Below are 24566 nucleotides of genomic sequence, written 5' to 3'. Positions count from 1 at the left end.
ACCTGACTACACAACAACGCCCAAATTGCAAGGGTTTTCCAAGGGATAGTGAGCGTATGGGGTAGAGTGCAGTGCAGTGCTCGTGAAATGCTCCCCCTTCCTGCTTCGTGGTAAGAAAATACCATTTCGTGGCATTGCTTGCGAAAATACCATAACCCAGCGAACTGACGTGTGTGTATGTGTAGTGCCTGTTATTAAGCTGAGCCTGCCGCCTTGGCGGGTGCTCGTTTGTGCGCGTACTGCCTCTGAACATTGTATAAAATGACATCACACCATCGAGTGGGATCGCGCGAAATAAAACACCAGATGGTGTAGGTGCCGCCGTTTCTATAGCGATGCTGTGCTTTTTTGGGCAAAAAAAACACACACACACACACGAACGAATGTAAAGCCACGGAATTGAGGCGAAATTTACGTGTACGTGTACGGTATTGCATAAAGACTCGATATATTGATTATATGCTGCAGGAAATTTCACATTAAATTCATGACAAGGGCTTAAAATGCGCATGGTGGTGCTTTCAAATTTATATTTTGTATTTTTGAACACTTGTAAAGCACACACTTTAAAACTTATTAACATGTCAACTGTAATGAATGGCAATTGCGAGTATTTTTTCCGGACAAATATAACGTATCAAGCTTTTTTTCTAGGTAATGAAATTCTGTAAAACGAATTCTACTACTTTAGCACACCAAGGCAATGGACAGCTCAAGAATTAGTCACTCTGAGTCACTCTCACTCTGACTGATTTAGTACTACATTGGGACCCCATACAGGATGTTACATCTGTTCCATTATCTTGGAGGCTATTTTACATATATTAATGCATGTATTAAATAAATAATGAAATTTAAATAATGCAAAACGTTCGTTTTTTCACGAAAAACTTACATTCAATACAATATAACAAACGTAAGTATGTCCCCTTGATCGTTCTTGATAAACGCCTAAAAGTAGGCAATGAGGTTAAATCACTCATTGAGGGTCTTGTTAAGCGCCTTAAGGTATGCAAAAAGATCTATTTGCAAATTTTTAACCTGAATTAACTTGTTTCGATAACATTAATAACATTAATAACTTCAATAAGAAGTAACTGTTTAGAAATTCAATATAAAATGAAATTTCAATGTGGAATAAATTAACAAAAAGGTTCAGCAGTTACTAAGCAAAATACGGATTAAAAAAGGGTATGGAGTGCTCCAAAGCCTCAGCATAGCCAACACTATTTTGCCAAATATTGCATAAATTTTAACCAGTAATTCGAACTGATGCTCGAACAACTTCTCTAACCCACTACATTTTTCCGATACTTTCGCTTCAGGCATTATTTATTTTAATACTGTTCGTGTCTATTATGGCACAACAAACCAAAAAAAAAATCTTCCTCAATAAGCCCTCTGTCGCCCGTAATCCACCGCACAGTGCAGCCTACCGTCACGATATAGCCATGGAATTGGATAAGAAATCTTCGTTATATTTTACCCGTAAACCGTAATGAGCCATAAAGACAGAGTCGTCCTGTCCTGGGCGACACCGGGACAGCACTTCCAATCGTTACGCAGCGCCTGTTCCGATTGTCCCCTTTATGCTGGCTCGCTGGCTGGCTGGCTGGCTGGCTGGCTTCGGTTTGCCGCCGTGCCGTTCACATTTTAATAAAATGCAATCCATCTAGCCTGAAGCCCGTACTTACGCGGTAAGCCGGCGGTATGTCCTTTTACACACCTGGAAACACCTGGCCACCGTCATTAGACGGTGCAGCAACAGCACCATGGCGAGTCGGTGTGGCAGCAGTTCGAACGATACTGTTATTACTGCAACGATGATCAGGTGTGGTCGTACTTAGAATGGGCAAAATAAATGTGGTTCATTTACTTTAAAAAAAGTAGTTTCATTTTTAAGTGGTTTTTCTTCTGAAAAGTACATGAAAAATTGCTTCATTTGGAATATTCCTATAAAGTACTAAATGGAAGCACTTTCTTTAACAAGCTCTCTTTAATTGAATTTGTTTAAGTATGTTTTTGTGTATCAAAATACGATAAACTCTCAATAACTTACTTTCCCCAACACTCTATTGTGCGTTTTCTACTTCCTAAGCTAGTAAGATCCAGAGAATTAGGCAAAAAACATTGCACAACGAATAGAAAGACATGAAGAATGCTATTCCTTCCGTCTTTCACCTATTGCGAAAGAATCCCATCACCGTAAATGGGACATATTTGGGGTTTATCGTTCTATGCACCCGAAGAACTTCCACACCCATCTGCCGGCCATCTTGCACATCCCTATGGCCGCATCCGAAGGTGAAATGGTCATTCCGAAGGGAGAGCTAGTGGTGGTGGACAGTGAAATAAAAGAAATACCATTTCACACATTCAAATCCCTCAACCGAAACCGAAACTCCCCGTACGCAGGTGAACACGATCAACCGGGACCAAACCCAGGCAGACACGTGGGGGGGGGGATATGTTGCTGTGGCCTCCCTTGGCCAATAAATACATGTTCGTCTTGCTCGACCTGGTTCAAACAAGGGGTTCCCTGTCGTTTACTGTTCGGTCCCAACTTTATGTCCCAAATGCCACATACACACACAGGGTCGCACACACATAAACAGCATCTCTCAAGAGTCACATAAATCCCACTGTATGGAACTAATGCTACAAACAACACGCAGGCGGTGACAAACACATACACACACACACATGTATCCTTAGAGTCCGTGTAATGACGTAGTGGTGGGGATTTATGAAACCTGATATCACACACCATCATAGCTATATCATCGGCGTAATGTGACGGTGTTTTGCCAAATAACTTCCAACCGAGTTTGGTGATAGGAATGAGCAAATGGTGCAAGGTGATGGAACTCAAACCAACGCCGTAAGAGTTGTTGCCATCCTGTGGGACTCCCCGGGACTGATATATCCTTCATGCGGGTATGCCAAGGGTATGGGAACGCTCCGACACGGTCTTAAGACGGTCTTTGGAGTGGAAGGTGGAGCGCAGTCGACGCCGAACGCACCGTGAGCAATTTATAATAATTTATTATTTTAATATCATTTATTACTCACGCGCTGCTGTGGTAGTGGTGCGAACCGTCTCACCCGCTGCAGGTGGAAGTTAAAGACGAGAATATTGATTTTGTGTTGTTTTTTTTCCTTTTTGGTACAGGAGGGTGCATTTTGAAGGTGTCTATCAAGCTTTAATGTGATAAATTAATAGGGTCGTTTAGTTTATGCGATGCTTAAATGATTGCCAGGAAGAAAATTTCTTCGAAAAATAGCATGAATTAATTTCAGCAAAAATATAACACTCACGTTGACTTCAACCAGACTGTTACATTCTAGGAATCTAATATTGGGGCCCTTCACGATTCTAGTCAGTTTTTTGTATAGAGTTTGACAGTTGGAGGCTGAAATCATGTAAACACTCCATACAAAACCACACAAAAAACTAGCCTGCAAAACCAGCCTCAAAGCTAGAATTAGATTCGAGTATCTGCTCGAAAACACGGTGGTGTTTACATTTACCCCAAGGTGCATTAAAGAGATCACGTGGTCGTATCTAGAATCAAAGTATATTTAGTCCAGGTGGTCTCATAGCATTTTTATAACCAATTTTGAACATCACTTTTTAACAGAATGGGTGAAAATTTTTGCTCAAACAAGCTTTCTGGAGGCTTGACGAATACTCAAAACTCTCTTAAAATCATCATTCAGAAGCAGAAGCGATAAAAATCAGCCTTCTAAATTCATACACCTTGGGATAAGCCCACCTGTATATTATACTCACTTAGCTAGCTGTTCGAAAACTGCTATACAATGCAAACAGTTAACAGGCTGAAATTGCAGCCTACGAACTTCAAATGGAAAGGGCTCCATTTGTAGATATTTTTAGTACTTCCAAAGTACTAGTTGAGAAAAAAAAAACTTATCGCACCTTTACAATCGTTATATTCGATCGATCGAGGCCTTTCTTCTGGCATGATAATGATCGCAAATGTTACGAACAATATTCGTAAAAAAAACGATATACTGATAGAAATACTAGGTTGGTGTACAATTTATAAGGACACTTACATAACTAATTACTGAATAACAAACAGTTCCTTACGAGATATTCATTGGATCATCATCATCAAAGCTAATGCATGTAATGGAATATCCAATAAGTTGCTTAGTTTTCTACAATGGTTCTAAATTCAAAGTGGCACAAGGCGGTTCGATGGCTAACCATGAGTGGAACAAAATAATTTTCCAGTCATAACAATGACCGAAAGCTCGAAACTACAGGTTGCTTCGTGAAGCAACTCATAAACATGCCTACTTAAGCTGTATAACGTCTTTCAGATCCATCCAAGTCATTAAAGAAGTTCGCATATTAGTTGTATTCAGAATTCTTCCGAGTAGGCAAGTACATTGATTGGTTGGGAGCAGGGGCGAATTAAGCAGTACGCAAACTAAGCGGCCGCGTGGTGACCTCAAGATCTCAAGGGGCCCCGAGAAAAAGAACCAACCCCGCGCTTACTTTATTTATTAATTTTAAATTTATTTTTAAATAAAAATATTTTTAATTTACTTTAAATGCCTCTTCACACAAGATATGCACATACATTACAGGAATATATACTGGAAATTGCATGAGTCTTTGAGTATAAAACGCTTATGAACCAGAGAGCCTACATCACCAATTCCTTGCTCGATTAACGTTGTAATGACAAATAAGATATGAAAATGTAATGTCGCTTTCATTGCGTTAATTGCTTCTCTGAGTCATTAAGTATGCTTTATTGTTTTATTATTTAATTTGAAACAAACTTCTTACGCTTCAAAGTTCATTTAGGCCACTGCTTGACTTTAACTCCAAATGACTTTTAAGTCCAAAATAGTAATGTTGAAACTAAAGGCCATTGAAGCTTTGATTTCAGGCCTATAGAAACAATATTTTTAAACTAAATCCAATGTATTCAAACACATAAAATATGTGATTGATAAAATATAGTCGGTTGGTGATCTTGATAAAGGATAAAAGGAACATTACTACTACTCGAGTTATTATTAGCAACAATATGTCATGAGAAAGAGAAAAAACACCAAGCCAAAAGATTAACAAAACCGATCCACCGACCATTTGGAACGTGTCAAATTTAAGTGAAAATAAAAGCCTTCGCTGCACTACGGCAATAGGTTTTTAAGCCCAGCGCAAACGAGCAGTTCCCGCGCGGTAGCAAAATTCCATCAGCCAAGGGATTTTGCATGAATTTCTATCACCCCAGTCCGTCAGTGGTCGTCCAGCACCGAACGGTCAATATCTGTACGTCCATCTGGGTACCCCGAATCCGGTAAGCCGTAATCACCATCACCGGAAAGGTATAGAAGGACAGCTAGGAAGAAAAAATATCATATTGTACCGAACCGAAATTGCAAGCTGAAAATGACCAATTCAGGGAAAAAAGGAGCCCACCCCCCACTGCACTGAGATATAAAGTGGATCAATGGTACGATCAAAATCTAAATCCATCAAAATCCATTCCGCAAGACGAGTGTAAAATTGGAAATGGTACCCCACCAAGTTGGGCCGAACTTTGTGTGCTAGGCAGAAAAACAGCAGCTTAACCACAAATGTTGTACAAACTTTCACTCGGTACACGGTACACAGCAGTACTACAAGCGCAGGGTCCTACACTTTCACCCTAACTCACAATGTTTATTTACGAATCCATGCAACTGTTCGATGTTTTCGTTCCTCGAAAAACTAGCACATGAAATTTGAGCGAATTGATTCCGGGTTGGCTTCCCCGGTTAGATGCTTGCACCCAAAAACCATTATCCATTTCGCCCCTCGACGTACCTCGGAAGGAAAGCACAGATGATGCATTCGAATGTGTTGGCTGCTCGTCAAACATATCTCTGTTCTGTTTCGAATCCTATCCCTCACCGTTGTTCCTTCTAATCCGTAGGGTGCATCCTGAGCGTGTTGTGTTTTCTTTTTATTAATCACCAGCAATTTTCCGAATATTCTCCGCACCAGGGGAGAGGAACACATTTGCCCGTGCACGGCCAACCGAGGCAGCAAACACCCCTTCTTTTTTATTATTTTTTGGGACATCCATTTTCCTAGCAGCACCCATAATCCTTCCTCTGTGCGCTGGTAATGGGCATTAGATTTCCCTGCCCGGGTACGAAGGTTTTGCGGGATTTAACATTGCGCGTGCGGAGTGGAAAATATGACCCCGTCTTCGAATGTCTGTCATAATTAATGATGATGATGGGGAAAAGAGTCTTACTGTCCGTGTCCGTTTTCGTTGCAGCCACAGGCGCATGTTTTGAGTTTTGTTGGTTTTTTATTACAACCTCGGGCGTTTAAAGTGAACGCATAAGGGGGAGGGGAGGTTAGGCTGGTTCGATAGCTGACCAAATATTTACATTTCCTGGTCCAGTGTCCTTTTTCGTATGTTTGAGTAGGTTGAAATCAGTTTGAAGGAGGGAAACCCTTGCATGTTTAGTTGGATGATCGGATCAAGTGCATCTGGGTTGATTTGTTTTTATTTTATTTTTTTTTTCGGAGAAGAGAGCAGCATAATTTATGAACCATCATGTCGTCGTTCTACCCTTTGAAAGATAATGGGATGGACTTTTTTTGATTTCTAATCAGTTCATGTAATTGGAGGACATTTCAGCAAAGTAAACCTTTAAACTAGCGAAGAAAACGGGAAATTGATGACAAAACTCTGTACACACCATGTTGCGTAGACATTAACCACGAAACGATTGATTGTGATTAGCCACAACATCCACCATGACACTGTCTGTGTTCGGATGAAGCAAAATGTAGCTAACTAATATTGAAGGCATGCTCTCAAGACTGGTGGGAAAAAGCAAAAGCATAAGCAGGTCTTAAGGCAACGGTGCAGGACCGTGTCAAGCAATACCTTGTATAACCGATTTCATATTGGACTGCTAGACTGGAGCAACTGGTTCAGCTAGGAAAAAAGTATCTAAATAATATAAACACTACTATTCATAATCATCAGTTGCGAATATGTGACATGTGTACGAGAATTACAAGAATGGTATCAAAAAGTCAATATGTTTAAATGACACGAGAAAATCCTTTGGAATAAGTTCAAAAATTACATTTCCATCAGATGTAATTCAAGCGCATCTCAATGTATTGGTTGTACAAAATCGTCTAAGAATTTTAACTCAATTAAGCAAACAAGCGTATTTTTTATTTCAAACTGTTTACGGCACACGTTATGATGAGCCACGGGTACTCTGAAATTTAAATTTAGATTTAGTGACAATGGCGTGGTTCCGAGTTACGTAGACACTCGCGAATACATGCCAGCTAAACGGTAAACTTCCAACAATATTGAAGTAAAAACTATGTTCCTAATCTACTTTTATTGACATTTACTATTAATTTATACTTTAATTTAAGTAATAACAATTCTTTTTAGTTACCAATTTCTAGATTCTTCTATATCCTTCAGTAAGTGCTCTGGATCCTCTGAATGAATGAGTTCTTGTTCGTGATGATTGGGATTGTTCTACTCCATGTTTCAATTACTATTCTGGACAGTTTAGTTACCGGATACAAAAACTGTGTTTTTAACTACCCTTATTTAATTGTTTCAGATTATTTATTCCATAAGTTGTCCATAAGCTGGATTGTATAGTATTGGCTCTGATCCATCATAAACTGTCAGTGTCACTATCATTGTTTTATCTACACCTTAGCTATCGACCTATCCATCCAGATTACATGAAATCAGGATACTGAATCAGGATATATAGGATACTGAAGAGGCACAAACTGGACTTCAAAGCATCTTTGTTACGAACGTGAGTAAAATGATTTCGTAACGTTTCTAGTGGATATTTACCTCAGAAGCGCCAACGAGTACTGAAACCATTATTTACCACACGTGTCAAAAGTATGTTTAAAAGAAGACTGACTGACATGCAACATCTTTACGCACATCTCAACTTCCTTGCAGTTGTTGGTGCTGATTCTCGACCCGGATTAGGTGATAAATCAAGGGTCTATGTTGCGATTACCGTTTCTACTGGTATAAAATAAGTAAGTCAACGTTCCATAGCTACTATATCCCATTAACTGTCATTGTGTGTGAATTTTAGCTTCATTTGTATTCCGGTCCAAGGGTTCAATCTGTTTTGAGTTATTCTGAACGGTTACCTTACTCTGATATAGTTTTGTAATATTATAAAGCATTGTGATGGGTCCTGTTTCCTTACAGTTCTTCGAAACAAATTAAAAATCACAGCAAAGTGTACTCTACCACGCAAAATGTATTGATCATTATTTCATATAAAAATATTAAAAATGTTTTCTATTATGCTTTTCATTCTAGCATGTGTATCTTTTTTCGCTCTCTTCCCTACCAGATTGTGGCCGAATTTCGAACGCCGTTTCGCCAATCAGCTTGAATTCTCGTTTCGCGGAAAAGCGTATTTGTTCGAAATAATGAGCATCGTGATGCGCTGATCGCTCCCATATGAAACCTCTTTTTTTAAGTTTACATGTCATTAAATTAACGATAATGCGGATCACTCACTGACGGCCTGTCCAATTTCGCAACCTACCCTCTTCACGATCGGTTTGCGCTACACGGAAAAAATAGTTTTCCCCCGTTCTTTTATTCACTTTTCAAAGGAACGATGGGAATGTATATTCTGAGCCTTTTTACACAGTTGCTGCAGCTGCTCTATAAATAAAGGTTAAAAAATAATATATAAAATAAAATACGAACTGCTAAAATTTAATTGAATCTTTACAATTTAATAACAATACTCATTAAATTTGAGTAAGTTGCAAAAGTTTAGTTCCATTGTTAGTCCGATTCAGAAGTCCGTTAATCAGAATATCCGGAATAGGTATCACTTGTGACATGGTTCCCGGCATAAAGTTACATTGCTCGTGAAACCAACATAATTAGCAAACATGTTGCAAAATGCTTAAACATACTTTTGACACGCGTTACAACCCTTTAAAAAGCGTAACAAAACCCCATCCGTTCTGGGGTAGTTGTAAAAGTGACGTATTTTTGACAGCCTTTATGATAACTGCTCCCTTTCTTCTACACTCCGCTGCAACGAAACGGGCCGGGTAAAGTAACCCTTCCCTTCGCTCTATTGGTATACCAACTCCCTAATTGAACCATCGCTAAAGAACCCAAACCCCGAGACAAATCTGTACATTCACTCGAACCGTTTCGAGTGGATCTGCACGTGCGATGCACGTAAGTAGGGATTCCCTTTAAAAAAAAAAAAAATTGATCCCACACAGCACAAAAGCCCCTTGGTGCAGAGTTTGATGCGTTGCTCTCACGACGGACGCTGTTTTGACAGTTTATCATGCGTTAAAAGTATAAAGAAGTAAGGTAAACGGTGATGGAAAACTGGCCCTAGGTGGCAAGGGAAACGATGACGGTTCGATCGGACCGATGCAGCAGCAGCAGCAGACCGATGCTGATTGCACACGTGCAGCGGAAGAAGCGGTTCGAGATGATGACACGGGATGTGCCTTAAAGTGGAGTTACGATGAGGTGAGCGTTTATTTTTGCCGTTGGGGGTTTTCTTTCATAAAACCCCTTTTCAATGTTGTTCCATCCTATAAGGATATCTTTTGTTAGGGAAAGTTGTTGAGAAAAATGGTAACGAAGCGTTTTTTCCCACCAACCAATTAGGTGGTTTTAATCCAATACAAAAAAAAACAAACTCTCATCCGCATGATCGTTTACCATTTAATCAGAATATCCGGCAAAGGGCATCACTTGTGACATGTATCCGGCATAAAGCTACATTGCTCGTGAAACCAACATGTTCAGTGTGCATTGTATGGTTTCATGTTCCCAATTTAATAATTACCTCAGAAATTGAACATTGTGTTAGCTAATTATGTTAGTAATACGACCTAAAAACCTTTACTACAGGACCTTTAAACATCGAAACCTAAACTACAGGAAATGTTATAGGCTTCAACTAAGTGACAATGCGCTCCGTGAGAAGTTCACGCGTCTAGATACAGCAATCCGAACCAGGCTGACCAGACCGAGTTGACGAACAATCGGGACACGCAGTAAAAGAAACGGGAAATCGGATTTTTTAGAAGACAAACAATAAGGAAGCAATCTACCGACCTGGTTTTTGTTTTCCCTAGGCACGCACACCAAACGATCTGTTTTTAAAACGAATTCTACGTTCCGTTAACTACGGTCAGCCTTGCTCAAAAGGTGCACCGAATGTTGGAACGATGTTGGCTTAAGGGTGTGGATTTTGCATCTGAGTCGCTTTTTAACAACAGGATTTTTGCGACCACGATTATTGCGATCAAGATATTTCACAAACAAGAAGTTTGCGAATAACATTTTTGCGACCAAGAATTTTGCTACAAAGACTTTTGCGACCAACACTTTTGCGACCAATAGGCGCAAGGCCACGGGAGTGACAAAATACTAAAAAAATGTCAAAAAGTGAGCTTTTTTGAGCTTTTGTCAAAATTTCGTAACCTGGAGCAGCTGAGACATAAAGTTGACAAAACATCTTCTTCTTATTTGGCTCAACACAACCGTTGTCAGTCAAGGCCTGCCTGTATCACTTGTGGGCTTGGCTTTCAGTGACTAATTGATTTCCCTCCATAGCAGGATAGTCAATCCTACGTATGGCGGCACGGTCTATTTGGGGATCGAGCCCATGACGAGTATCATGTTGTTAAGTCGTACGAGTTGACGACTGTACTACGAGACCGGCTTACATAAAACATTCAAACATAAAGACAAAACATAAAGTTGATTAAAACTAGCTAGGTTTTACTAAAACATAACACAAATAAAAAAAAAAAGTTCAGGAATTCGTGATAAAATAATATACTTTAACTCATTATTCGTGTTATTCGGGTATGCGGTTGAGGTCGAGGCGCATCTTCAACTGTCAGAACTATCTTCTACATCAATAAAAGGATCGATTACATTTTGCCATTTCGCTCATCAAGTCTTACAGCCACAGTTAGGTTTATGAAACATGGCTTTAATCACTCCAACTTCAGACACATCTTTAGCTTGCGCAATACGAATGTAACGAACAATATCCTTATCCCAAAATGGGTCAAATTTGGAGAGTCACACCTTCGATTTGGCACCTTCGATCCAACGCTATTTTATCGGTTGATACTTCTACGGTACACTTTGTTTGGTAATAATAGTTCCGGCCTTCCCTCCTTCCCTCCACTTGGATACCGTTGACTCATTCATATAAACTCCAATCGATTTTATCATTTCGGCTACATGAACATGAAGATGCGTTGCACTGCTTAATCTTATTACTGTCTACAATCTGCTCTGGCACTGCAAAGAAAAAATGAAAGGTCAAATACAGATAAACGATTGTTTGATAATTGATGCTTACAACTGGATACACCACGAAAAGGCAATATGGTTAGCTTTTCTTTCTCAGCCATTACGTCCAGCAAACGGTTCGGGTTCAGCACATTCGTACTACGCACCACATTCAACAGCTCCTGCTGAGACATCAGCGTAAACCGTACCAAGTTATAAAGCTTCTCAGCTTTATCCGGTTCGGCTTCATTGCATCGACACCAACCATGAACAGCGTTGAAAATATCGACTTCATCAGCGGCGAAAGTATCCCGCTGCAATAAACTGAACAGGGCCTCGTAGGCGATGCTACGGAACTTATACGGTTGAATGATACTGGTCGCGTTTCCGTCCATAAACGTGTAGCACGTGGAAGACAGTTCGGTAAGGTCTAGTAAACGAGCCGTTTCTAAAATAACGCACACATTGTTCATGCCAATCACTTTGCCCAGGTGATTTGCTAAAGCCTTCTGTAGGTCGATGAACCCATACTGATGAGCTAGCTCAAGTGTATCTAGAATGTCGCCGATCTTCATCTGTTTCAGCGACAAACTGCCGGTGTAGATGTACTTCATCAGATACCGGAACGCGTCGACCGAAACGTCCAGTGTAATCTCATTCTGCTTTGACTCCTTCAGCGCACCAAATAATAATGCCCGGAAATATTCACTTCTGGTCGCCAGGATGATCCGATGCGCTGGCAGATGTTGCCCCTTCACGATAAAGGTGACGTCCGCATTGTCGGCGTTCAGGCACAACTGAGCGAGCTGTGCTACCAACACTGCTGTTTGCTCTATTTCCGTCGAAGACATGCTGCTACTTTTGTTCAGTCAATTTGCAAATAAAACTTTAGATCACAACTTTTCCATTGGCGTGTGTGTGAACCTGTAATGGCGTGATCGTATCACCTTGTACACAAACGATGTGATCAAGCGGATTATCAGGGACGATCTCTAGCCAACGATCAGTACCCGCTAGACAATGCATGGTTTCGTGCGAAATTGTTTGATCAACACTCACCGTGCGACCAGACATTCCGCGAAATAGCGTCGCGCTGTGAAGCGTGAAACCAAAATCTCATGACATTCGATGATTCGATGATACATTTACCATCTGGTTCACGCAAGGTGCATTAATGGGATCAGAGTGTGATGGAAAAGCGCCTTTCGGGGGTCACCATATTTGAGGGAGTTGTTGGAAATGTATTCGATTGTAATTCCCCGCTTTGTTCTCAGTGAAAAATGATAATCAGCGGGGAGTCACAAGGGAATGCAATTAATTCATCATTTTAACATGTCTTAAGGTCTAAATAGTAGAAAAATTGAATGTCCTGTCTTTTGATGTAAGATACCATTTATACGTTCATGTTTACTCAAGCTGCAACCGAGAGTAAAGGTCGCATTACAGTCGAACGTGAACGTAAAATCGCCAGGTGAATCGTTGACAATTTATTTTTTACATTAAAATGTGCCGAATCCAGTCGCTCTGTCGGTGAGAAATTTAAGCTTAAATCAAAACAAACAATACAGGAATTCTAAAAATACTCGTTAGGATCATATTGCTCATACGTAAGGCTTTGGACGATCATTTAAATTCGTTTCCATTTAATTAATGTTTTCATCATAAAAAAATACTATAGAACTTATGCAACTTAGTAGCATATACATATTATTTAATTACAATTTTACAATGCATTGAATGAATAAAATGTTAAATACTAATATAAAATTGTAAATGTATTGTCGCGTTGAATTATTTTGCCGAAAATACAGAACATTCGGAAAGTGAAACGACGAGTTTAAAATTTTTCGTCCAATCTAAACGGTAAAATTGAACAGCTTCAATAATTTGACATGCAATTTGCTCCACTCAGAATTTCACGCTTTGCTCACGGTGAAAAATAATGGTCAGCGGCGAACAAGGAAATATATCATTAATTCATTATTTAAGCATGCTTTACAGCCTCAATAGTTGGGAAATTGAATTCTCTTTGTGTTGGTGTACGATGAGCAATATGTAATGGTTAATGTGTAATGACAAATATCGAAAAAAAAAAAAACAAAATTTCACGTTCACTTTCACGCAAAGTCTAAAGCGGCCTTAAAGGTCTGTATCCTGATCTCCACATCCTGATCTCATGAACTGTTGTCTCAATGACCATTGCAATTTACACCTTCACCTCTACGACCGGCATACTCGCAGGTATCCCATACATTTGGTACGGGATGTTGTACATTTTCATATTGAAACATCAATAACTTTTTTTGTATTGATAATTAAAAATTAATTAAAGTTCAATAATTATTGTATTGATAATTTAAATTATTTACTTTGGTAAAGAAATGGACATTTTAATGTTTAATTTACTTTTTTTGTAATATTTTGTGATGTATGACAACCGGGTTTTTTTCACAAGCAGCCTTCAATGCCAAGCCCACTAGTGTGTGGTACAGGTAGGCCTTGACCGACATCGGTTGTTGTGCCAAAGAAAGCAAAACAAAAATTTCAATGCTGACCCATAGTAAATTCATAAGTAAATTTGTACTTCATGGATAATTCTGCTAATTAAGCTTAAACACTAACAATAACGCTGAAACAGGGTTTCACACGATTTGTTGATCGGTTCTCATAATTTTTTTATTCAATTGTAGTGATATCCAATCAGACGATGCCAATACATTATGGGAACGAACCAAAAATCTATGGGATGCGATGAATAAGTCGTGAGACGAGCCCAAAAAATTATGAGAACCGACCAATAAATCGTGGGGAAACCCTGTGTTAGCGCAGGCTGGTTCTCTTAATAACGAAAAGAATCTTGCTTCCAAATAAAGCATGATTCCTACTCACACAAGGGCAGACAACAGGGACTGTCACACTGCGCACGGTACAAAAGGATACGGGTACCAAAGGATAAAGCAATCCCTTCGCAAAGGGAACGTTTATGCATCGCTAGCGTAGCATGTTGCCGGTGAATGGGGTGGTTCGTTGTGACCGGCAGAAAGCATACTTACCTGGCACAGGGGTTACCGTGATCACAAAGGCGGTTCCCCCAGGGCGAGGCCTAGCCATTGCACACTTAGGCTGGGTTGACCCCTGCGATTATCCCTCATGTGGATAACTCGTGTGCGCTATTTTTGGTAGCCGGGAAGTGCGTACGCGCACATCCCGAATTAATTACTGAAACAAAAACTTTTTAAATATTTAATAACATGAAAAATAATCATGAAAGAATAATAATAAGATCCACAAATCGTTTAGGGAAAGATCAATAGAAGATCACTTCTTGTCAAAAAAGGCAAGATAATGTAACAACTGGCTTTAACCGAACGGCCACACAGGGTGAAATATACAGTAAAATGATCTATTTGACAGGTTTAATATCTAACAGGTAAAGCTAATTGGTTATGGGCAAGGTCTGTGTAGCAACGAGTTCAAATATCGGTTTGGTCATCTAGGAAGCCATTTGACAGAAGAAAGCCCTTGAAAATTCATCAAACTCTCAAACAATTATAACAGCAAGAGGCAAGACATACATTTGTTGTAAAATTCATGAACCAATTAACATGCTGCTTGTGATGGCCAGATCTATTCATCATTATAATACTATTACAAATATGAATCGAAAGGGGCTTTCAGATGCCAAACGGCCTGTATCGAACATATGACTACTTGTCAAATCGTTCTACACTTTAGGGGAGCTCCAACATCGGATTTCGATAATCACCCAAAAAGAGTACAGGTAGTCCCCGAGATACACGGGTACCTCTTAAGGCCTTATTAGACGGAGGAAAATAATGTCATTCGATTTTGGAATCTATCCTTCAAACAGGGTTTGACAGATAGATGCCAGTCGGAAAATCGGAATTCGGCATGCTCATTTCCGATTTGCTCCAGAGTAGATTTTTTTCTGTCAACGTCGATAGAGCGAATTGAATTTCCTGATGATGATAAATAAAAACAGCAAAAATGAGAAAAATGAATGATTCTTTCGGATAAAACCAAGAAAATCCATAAATTAAATAATAAATGGTAAATAAAGGTGACAGAACAATTCTCTTGCCTTCTTACACGTACTAGAGGCATTTTTGCGCCTAAGTCTAATTTTGACAGATAAATACCAATCGAGAAATGACATTATTTTCCTGCGTCTAATAAGCCCTTTATATGCAGTTTTTAAAATTCGGCAGTTATTTTTCGATTGTTAAATGCCAAATGATTTCCCTATTGTTCGAATGTTACAAACCTTTTCCAACAGTTTAAAACTGTTAAATTCAGTCTGAATCGCATCAAATAATTAATGAAGTTTCTAAAACTACCCCCTACTTGCAAAATTACACGAAAATTAGTGATATTTTGGCTGGAAAGTACGAGATTCGACAAACACGGAAACTCGAGGTACGCGCGGTATTTTGTGGCCGTTTTCGGTCCCCATTCACCGTGTATCTCGGGAACTTCGGGAATTTTCATGTCAAATCACAAGCTGGCATCGGTCTTGGCAGAGGGTTTCCAATTCCACCTACCCACTGTAGTATGTCCTTTAAACGGAACGTTCACAAATTCTAAGAAATGATGAACTAAACTATAAAACTCACTAGAATAATCAATTAAATGTATATTCTTGATATTCTCGCCTTTTTCACTGTTAATGCATTTAATTCACGATTTTAGCATGGTTTATAGTTTAATAGAATAAAAAATGAGGAAGAAGAAGCAGAAGATAAAGAAGTGGCGGGCAAAGGGATTGAAAAAGAAGCGACTTACAATATAATTGCAAAACAAATTTCATAAATTTATAAAAATAATGCAAAAGTGTAATTCTTATTTTCTTAATTACGCAGTAATAAATGTCCAAATAGCGCAATTTATGTAAACATGTGAAATGCATAATTAATAAAACATTAAAATAATATAGTGCCAAACACAATTTTGGAATACCAGTTTAAGTAATGCCCACTTAATACTTAACAGTCCAATAGCACACGACCTAGTTGTCCTCTTGAACCGATCATCTGAAACACAACACAGCTACTACTCTCACTAAATGCTTTATCAAAAAGCTAAGCATACTCGCTCACACAAAATGGTGCAAAACAAAAGCCTGTCAGCAAAACCGATGACACCGATGAAATTGGCACAAATGAAAATGCAAACACCAGCCACCAATTTCACCATCCACGCGCATACCACGCGCACCAAGGGATCATCATCACCATGAGTAGAGCCGAAGCGTGCAGTCCTCTCCCTGCAGTGGTCCGGGACCCGGTATGTCCCGAGCAGCTCACCAGCTCGCTCGATAGTTGGCCAAACCGAAACGAACCCCACCGATAAGCTGCTTCCGGTAGGGCGCGTTGCCGAATCTAGCGCATAGAATGTATGGCAACTAGCTGGCTGCTCCCTACCCTGTTGGGCAAGTATTTTCGACTAAACTGCAGCCCAGCGGCATCCCCGAACGGCTTGTCATTGCGAGAAACTACTGCCGCCCACTGACAAGACTGCGAGAAAAGGCACCACTTGCAACCGTCAATTGCAGCGCTTCAATTGCGAGTTCGGAGGGGGCCACCACCAAAAAGTCATCAAGCAGGAACAAAGTTGGAGGGAGCAAGAAGAGAACCTACTACTACTACTACGCCCTGAAGGGTAAACATGGCGGAGGAACAGTGTCGACACAACGCTCACCAAACGCTCAGTGTCAATGAAGACGAGCAAGTTGTTGTTTTTGAGCCTCCCTGAGGGCTTCCTAACCAAAAAAAACGGATTCAAACACAAAAGCTTCACTGGCAAATAATTGAAATTCGGTGGCCAATAGAATGGTGGATCCCGTTTCATACATCACCTGGTCCCGATTTGCCGGCAGCACAAAACGAAAAGAGAGGGATGCAATTTTGCTTCAAAATTTGAATTAATCCGCCGCCAGAAAGGACACGCCGCGTGTTTGTGTGGGTCATCAGACCAATCCTCACCGGAAACCCTGTCCCGTGTGTTCCTGTGCGCACCACCACCACCCGAATGAAACATTGTGCAACATATACGATGAAGCTCATAACCGATGATGATCACAAACAAGCAAACAAACGAACGAACGAACGATCAAAGCGACCGTTAAATCGCAATCCTTACTCCCCACACACAAACACCTTTTTTTTAATTCCCCAGGTTGACCCCAAAAGTGTGTCACTGTTATCCGAGAGAAGGTCCGACCACTGCCTCCCGGGCTAGAGATTAACGTGCTTCCTCTCTGTGGCGTGTGGTATACTGGTATGGTGGGATAGAATATTTAAATAGTCGAGGATTTAATAACTTTGTCGAAACATGTATGTATACTTTCTAAACGGACTTTGACAGGATGATCGATGACAGGAAGTGAACAATAATTGTGTTCTAAGGATTAATCACCAAAGCAAATAAAATAGAGTAATAAGCATGGTCTGAAAAATTAGATTTTTTTTCACACTGTTATTGTATCTGAAGGTTTAAAAAATATTTTTATATTGAATATTTTCTAGAAATTCATAATCTTTTATCTATACATATACACAATGAGAACAAATTTTAAATCAAAGATTCCTTTTGAAACTCCGATTTTCCGTTGTTTCGCATTATCATTAACATTATCCAACTCTTCAAAGTTTCGTAGCAAACTAGCACTGTAGCAGCAAAACCGAATACAAAAAGGTGTAGAGAGAGAGAAAGAGAGAAAAAGAGAGAGAGAGAGAGAGAGAGAGAATGAATGAATGTAAAAACTGGAATTTAATTGTTGCACCTACCAAGATTTATATTTTTAATACAGTTTTTAAAAGAATAACATAAAAGTTGAGTTAAAAATAGGCAATTGAAGGAGATTTCATTATAATGCGTGATAGAATTAAATACTAAGAGCTAAGAAAATTAGAACAGAAAAGGATAATGTGTTTGGAGTAGGCTTGGGCAATTCGGTTCATTGCCATGAACATGAACGTCCTAGTTCTTTCATTTACATGAGCTAAACGTGAATCGCGATTCATTCGTTCATTTCAGTATATGAAAATATGGTAAATGGTTTCGTTTCGCAAGAAGAATTACTTTATCACATCTCGAAAATTATTTGGCAGACCAGGACCATCTGTATTTCGACGAGTAGGACGTTCTTTTAGTGAACGATCTGGTCGTACGGTTCACGTTCATATTTGAATCGGATGAAATGAACGTACTAGGACGTTCTTTATTTCAACGGATAGGTCGTTCTTTTCATGAACGTCCTGGTATTATGGTTCACGTTCATATTTGTATGGGAGGACATGAACAACCTGGCGTACTTAGACGTTCTTTATTTCGACGCGTAGGACGTTATTGTCAGAACCAACTCAGTACATCATGATTTATAAGGAATCGATGAACGGAGATAAGATGAACGTAGGTCGTTTGTTCTTTAGGAAGAATTGGATGAATTGTACAATTCTAGTTCTTGAGGCACAACTCTAGTTTGGAGTTATCGGTTTTTGCTAATAAAGCAATGTCGTGGTCATCCATATTTATATGACAATACATCTCTTAAAGCTTCCTTCAATAATTTAAATTTTAGCTGTTTTTTTTTTTTATTCCCAAGGTGTTTTGGTTGATTCCCAACATTTTTAGGTGCTTCCCATAGTTTTTTGGAATGTTTCCACGATTTTTTTTTGTTACATTGTACAGGTTTGGTAATCAGGTATATACGACATAATCGATTTACGCTATTTTAAAAACTATTATAAAAGTTACAAAAGTGTTATCTTCAGTTAGAATCAGTACAGATAATTAATTTAGTGGCTAAAAATACGACTTTAAGCAAAATTACACTAAAATATGCTGTAATTTCACTGAAAACCTTGATATCCGATATACGCGATTTGCCTTCGATCCGCATTAATAGCGAATATCGGGGAATACTTGTATTAATATTCAATTGAATGATACCAACAATTTGTAATCCAGAAATATATGAGAAAGACTGAATGAATCGTTAGACGCACCTAACAAATTACGAGAACGGGACAAAAAATCCTGAGAAATCTCCTGTAAATGTATTGGGACAATTTCATAAAACTGTTTTAGTAAATTAATTTAAAAAAGAAATAATCGCATACAATGCCTAATTTGAGTCGGTTTTCGAACGATGCTTTGCTTCGATCGAAATGGAATCGTGTTTTCTGCTGTGATATCACCCATTGATTCACGTCGGAGATTGTTTCCCGATTCATGAATCGTGATCGGAATTACCAATCTTTAGTGGCAATCTATTCATTTTTAACAAAAAATTAAGGATTTTTTTTAAGGAATGACGGATTATGATTCTTATGCTATTTCTCTAAATATATTTTTACACTCCGTTTTCTTCTTCTTTTGTCTCTGATAAAATCAACCTTTCTTCCTAATTTCTAGACACTAAACGGGCAACAACATTCCTTGCTGTATAAATCATCAACACAATGAAACAATTTTATTTTAAAAATAGAAAAAAATGTAAAAAAATAAAAATTACCGAAAAAAACCCAAAACACTACACATTAACTAAGAGAATAGACACAACAATACACAACCTACATTTCTCAGTTTGCAAACAGAAAAAATAAGTAAAAAAAATCATCCGAATGCGATTAAAGGAAGGAACAATAATGGATTCTATATATTGACAGGGGGTTCTTCTCTGCCTAACCAGCAGCCGGTTGCCCGAACCGAATGTCGAAGAATAGAAATAATGGTAAGACAGTGAAAAATAATACATTAAAATATTGCACCCGGAACCCGGTGGTAGGCGATCGATAAGCGGGACCCGTCCGACGCACTGACTGGGCGACGGCATTTGTAGCGTGTTTTGTTTGTAACAAAAGCGCGTCTAGGCTATCATATAAATTGTTTAACTGGCTGGGTCACAAGAGTTGCCTTTTTCTTCCTTGCACTCTTAATAACTATCGCACAACTCTGCTAAATAAATCATTATCCGATGCACGCAGCAATAGTCATGAAACCGGAGCTGTTTTCCTCCACAAAAAATGACGGTGGGAAACGGCGTGAAAACGTGATCTTTTTTCCCGGACTGGGTTTCAGTACATACACACAAAGCACACAGCACCCACAGCACACACAACAATACAAAGGACAAGCAATGTGAGAGGAGTAAATGTAGTATTATACTGCATAAAAGAAGCATTAATTCAACGATCGAAAAATTAAATGAAATGGCATTTGTGCCTTTTGCTTGAATGTGCGTGTGTGGGAGTGTGTGAAGGAAATGAAATGAAATAGAATGATAATGATATAAAATTCAAATGCAAAATATCTCTCACCCGAGCAGGAAAGAGGATAGGAAAACCATTTGCAAAACACACGCCACACGCTTGCACGTTAGAAACGCCGGTGGGGGGCTCTCAACGGTGCCCGATTGCCGCCAGCATAAACAGCGCCTCCACCAACTGCCCCCGGATCGCTTCTACCAGCACCAGCAGCGGCATGATGTTCGACCGCTCCAGCGCCATGCTGCCCGGATCCGCTGCCCGCCGCCAGCACGGACAGACTGCGCGGCACGTTCGGGCAGATCGATTGTATCAGCTGCTGTACAGCCGGGATCGGTTCCTGCCCGTTCTGCTGCTGCTGCTCCAGCAGGTACCGGCTCTGCTCGGCAATCTTCTTGCGCAGCAGCGCCTGCTTCATGATCGATTGCGTGTGCTGCTGCAGCTCGGCCTGCGTCGGTATGCGCTGCTGTCCGGCATTGTCGAGCGTGCACTTCTTCATCAGCATCTGGCGCAGCGTTTCCGTCTCCTGGCAGTTTTGCAGCAGCTGCAGCAGGTACTGCTGCTGGTGCTGCTGGTTCATGCGCTGGTTCTGGGCGGCCAGCATTTCCAGCAGCCGCTGGAAGGACTTTGCATCGCCAGCGTTCGGTGCGGTGGATGACGCGCCACCCGGGAAGAACGGTTCGCCCGTCCCGGTGGGCGGATGCTGGAGGGCCGACAGCGGTAAACGACCCGAACCGGCCTGCCGGTGTTGCTGCTGCTGCTGCTGATGTCCGTTGTTGTAGTGATGGGTGTTCCGTTCGAGTGCGAAACGAACGTGATGATGCTGTTGCTGCTGCTGCTGCTGCTGTCCGGTGTAGTGATGCTGGTAGTGATGTCCTCCCGCACCGGACGATCCGGCCGAAACGCCGCTTCCTCGGCGATAGTATTTGCTGAACCGGGAGCTGCTGTTCGAGTCGCCCGAATCGCCCAGGATCGAGTCGAACTTCATCAGCTCCTCAAAGTTGGAAACGTTCACACCGGAGGAGGAACATCCTCCTGCACCGCTGCTGCCGCCCCCGGATGCCTTCCGGCCCACCATGTTGTTGTTGTTCATATCACCCTTCGTCGGTGTGCTGCGTGCCGGCGGTGGTGACCCATTGTTCGAGTGCGATACGACACTCTCCCCGTCACCCGGGCCGCCGGACAGATCGTGCTTGGCACCGCCGCCGTGCTTCGGATGCACGTGTTCGTAGTGCAGCAGCTCGTCGAAGAAGGCGCCGCGCGTCTTCACACCGACCGGCGACGTCTTGAGCGATTCCGCCACGGTGCGGCTCATGTCCTCGTCGAACCCGCGCAGCTCGATCGTATCGAGACGGGAGGTGGGACCGGCCGCCACCCATTCCGGTTCCTCCTCGATGATCGTGTCCTGCAGACGCATCGCACCACCGCCTAGCGGATGGCCTCCACCGGCGCAAGGATCGCCCCCCGCAGCACCACTGTAGCTCTTCACGATCACGTGATGGTTCCGGTTGCTAAACTCATGATTACGTCGAAATCTGGCAATTTTTAGAAGTTTGAATTAGAGAGGAAGAAAAGGACATTCATCACACGCACAACACCTTACCTTGGCGGATTGTAGCCATTGTCGCGTTGACGATCGTTCCCTTTCCGTCCGTACGCACCTCCACCGCTCAGATCCTCGTCGCCACCACCACTTACCCGGCGCACCCGGTCCGGCTGGTGGTTAAAGCCGGTACGGCTCCAGATCGGATATTGAGCCGTGCGCGGCTCATCGATAGCGGCCGGGCGCCGATGCGCGAACGGACTCTTCCGGAGCGCCAGCAGATGGGCCACCGTGTAGCGGATCACGTTCGCGCCGGCGCCAACAGTGGCGAACGAGCCCATCAGCGACGGCCGCATCGTCCTTCTCGTCGTCGTTGTTGTCGTTGTTGGCACAGCCACCGCCGACGCTGATGCCGCTGAATCCTCCGCGTTCAGTACGATGGCGGGCAGGCCGCAGCTCAGGATAGCCGGATCCAGCTCTTCGAGCGATGTCATATCTAGGGGAAATGGATTCGAACCGACCAAAAAAAAAAACAAGAATGCGCTGTGATTAAAATGGCGGCCCTTTTTTGCTGGGACAGGTAACGCGCGTCCCGTGTACTTACACGCAAAAAGGGAAAGGAATCGCAGCATTTCACTACTACTGCCACCACGCATACTACTATACCGGTCTTCTTCTACACTCGTACCGTTTCACCAACATGCTCTTTCTCTCTCTTTCTATCATACATACACAAACAGCATACAAGGTAGGACAGAGTAGACGCACACAATATAATCAAACAATACAGGTGTGTGGGGTGAGGTTTTAGAGCAAAGCAAAGACACATCACAGTAGACAAGGAACGAAAAAAATAACAACAAAAAAAACAACTAACCTGGTTCGATAAGCATCTCTGAACAATTTTCATATTGTTCACCGTGCCGCAACGACTTGGTCGTCGTGTCCGAATTTACGAATTTCATCATACCCGTGTTGCGTGTATGTATAGGGCGCACTTTGTGTCCACTTGATGTGCCTTCTGTTGCTGTAGTAGTGGTGTGGGGTAGAGCGTACCTCGTAATGGGCAGCAAGTCTTCCTTCTAATACCCGTTGCCCTACGCAACTCCAAACACGTACGCACACAACACACACACGCGCGCGCGCGCTTTGTACTGCAGGACGCAGGAGTAGAGCAAGTTGAACGAACTCTGCGCGTGCTGCGATCGCAACACCTCTCGCAATTTTTCTAATACAAAATGGCGCCACTCCGAAATATGGCTTCTTGTGTTGCCCTGTGTTTTTTGGTTCGTTTTTTTTCTCTTTTATCTTTCGCTATTCTACTTCAATTGAGATTATTAAAAAAACAGTTTAAAATCTGGTCCTTTTTTTTCAAACACACCGCCGAAAGAAAACGAAAGGCTTGTGCTGCTGCTGTTGCTTTCTGGCACACAACACCACACTCTCACCACACACTCTTTCGATGTGAAAAAAAAAACGCGAGATGAAGCGCACGTCCCACGAGAACGTGCGAATCGGTTTTGGTAAAAAATTATCTGCACCGTTTTAGGAGGACTTTTCAGGTGTTTTGGCGCGTTCACAGGAAAGCGAAAGCTTTAAATATGGGTGGGTGTTGGAAGGAAAAAAATACGGGGAGAAAAGGGTCGGGAAAACACTTTAGCGCGACGTCGCAGAAATTGAAAATCGTGCTGCTTTCTTGGGCAGGCAGGCGTAACTTTAACTTAAACACAACTTTAAATATCAACTACTCCGGAGGAAGGCTACTGACAGAATTGGCAGCTCTCGGGTGGCGCAACAACATTATTAAATTGGCTTTTTGGCGATGTTTTTACCCCGCGGGGAGAGAGAGAGAGAGTGTGTTGAGAGAAAAGATGGGAGAGAGGTGATCTGCTCCAAAGCAGTGATGGTGCGAACGGATCGAATGCGATCCAATGATGTGGGGATGTGCGAATAAACTCGGAACTATCGGAATCGCGTTTCCTATTGGATTTGGTTCAACAGGTTCGATCATAAAGGGATTTGATTTCAGGTTTGACTTTGAAGCGAATTCTAATACTATTATGATCCAATATCTTTTTAATCATTGAAGTACGTTGCGTTTTAAAAAGAGTTATGGAGTTGTAAAAAAAACAATCCTGAACAAAATAGTTTTATGTAAATATTGGTTAATTTAGACTTTCTACAACGCTACGTACCACAATAGCTCCTAAGTGCCCGCATTTTTTTTTAATACAACACAATTCTTAGATGCTTACTAATTCTGCGAAGCACTCAAGAGAAACAGATGCAGATCCCATTCAAGTACTGGAAATGATTTTAGACCTATGCAAGCCTTTGAATTGATCCTGAAGCTACATCACTCCAGTAGCACACTCA

At 41.2% G+C, this 24566-nt stretch overlaps 2 protein-coding genes and 1 non-coding gene across 6 annotated transcripts; 1 reads left to right on the top strand and 2 right to left on the bottom strand.

Moving 5' to 3' along the window:
• Positions 1–10769: 10769 nt before the first annotated feature.
• LOC121596651 (BTB/POZ domain-containing protein 9-like) lies at positions 10770–13081 on the bottom strand. Its single transcript, XM_041921773.1, has 2 exons — positions 11431–13081; positions 10770–11369 (listed from the first exon to the last, which is right to left on the bottom strand). Exons 1-2 carry the CDS (start codon positions 12209–12211, stop codon positions 11269–11271), a joined length of 882 nt encoding a protein of 293 aa, XP_041777707.1. The 5' UTR covers positions 12212–13081; the 3' UTR covers positions 10770–11268.
• A 1324-nt stretch (positions 13082–14405) lies between these two features.
• On the top strand, positions 14406–14571 carry LOC121598127. The gene has a single exon (XR_006005520.1). It is a non-coding gene; the product is annotated as a U1 spliceosomal RNA (small nuclear RNA).
• Positions 14572–17910: 3339 nt separating this feature from the next.
• On the bottom strand, positions 17911–24467 carry LOC121597977 (protein cup-like). 4 transcript variants are annotated; one of them, XR_006005495.1, is made up of 4 exons: positions 23068–24467; positions 22251–22686; positions 20702–22182; positions 17911–18046 (listed from the first exon to the last, which is right to left on the bottom strand). XR_006005495.1 is itself a non-coding variant. In XM_041924361.1 (4 exons), exons 2-4 carry the CDS (start codon positions 22844–22846, stop codon positions 20760–20762), a joined length of 1911 nt encoding a protein of 636 aa, XP_041780295.1. In that variant the 5' UTR covers positions 22847–22909; positions 23247–24467; the 3' UTR covers positions 18593–20759. The 4 variants fall into 4 exon arrangements, 3 of the variants coding, with proteins under 3 accessions (XP_041780293.1, XP_041780295.1, XP_041780294.1); XM_041924361.1 differs by lacking the exon at positions 17911–18046 and adding an exon at positions 22795–22909 and having other exon boundaries at positions 18593–22182; positions 23247–24467; XM_041924360.1 differs by lacking the exon at positions 17911–18046 and adding an exon at positions 22795–22909 and having other exon boundaries at positions 18593–22182; positions 23068–23160.
• Positions 24468–24566: the final 99 nt, after the last annotated feature.

The sequence above is a fragment of the Anopheles merus genome, chromosome 3R (assembly GCF_017562075.2).
Source record: "Anopheles merus strain MAF chromosome 3R, AmerM5.1, whole genome shotgun sequence".
In the NCBI taxonomy this organism is placed as follows: Eukaryota; Metazoa; Arthropoda; class Insecta; order Diptera; family Culicidae; genus Anopheles; species Anopheles merus.
This window is presented reverse-complemented; position numbering and strand designations above follow the sequence as displayed.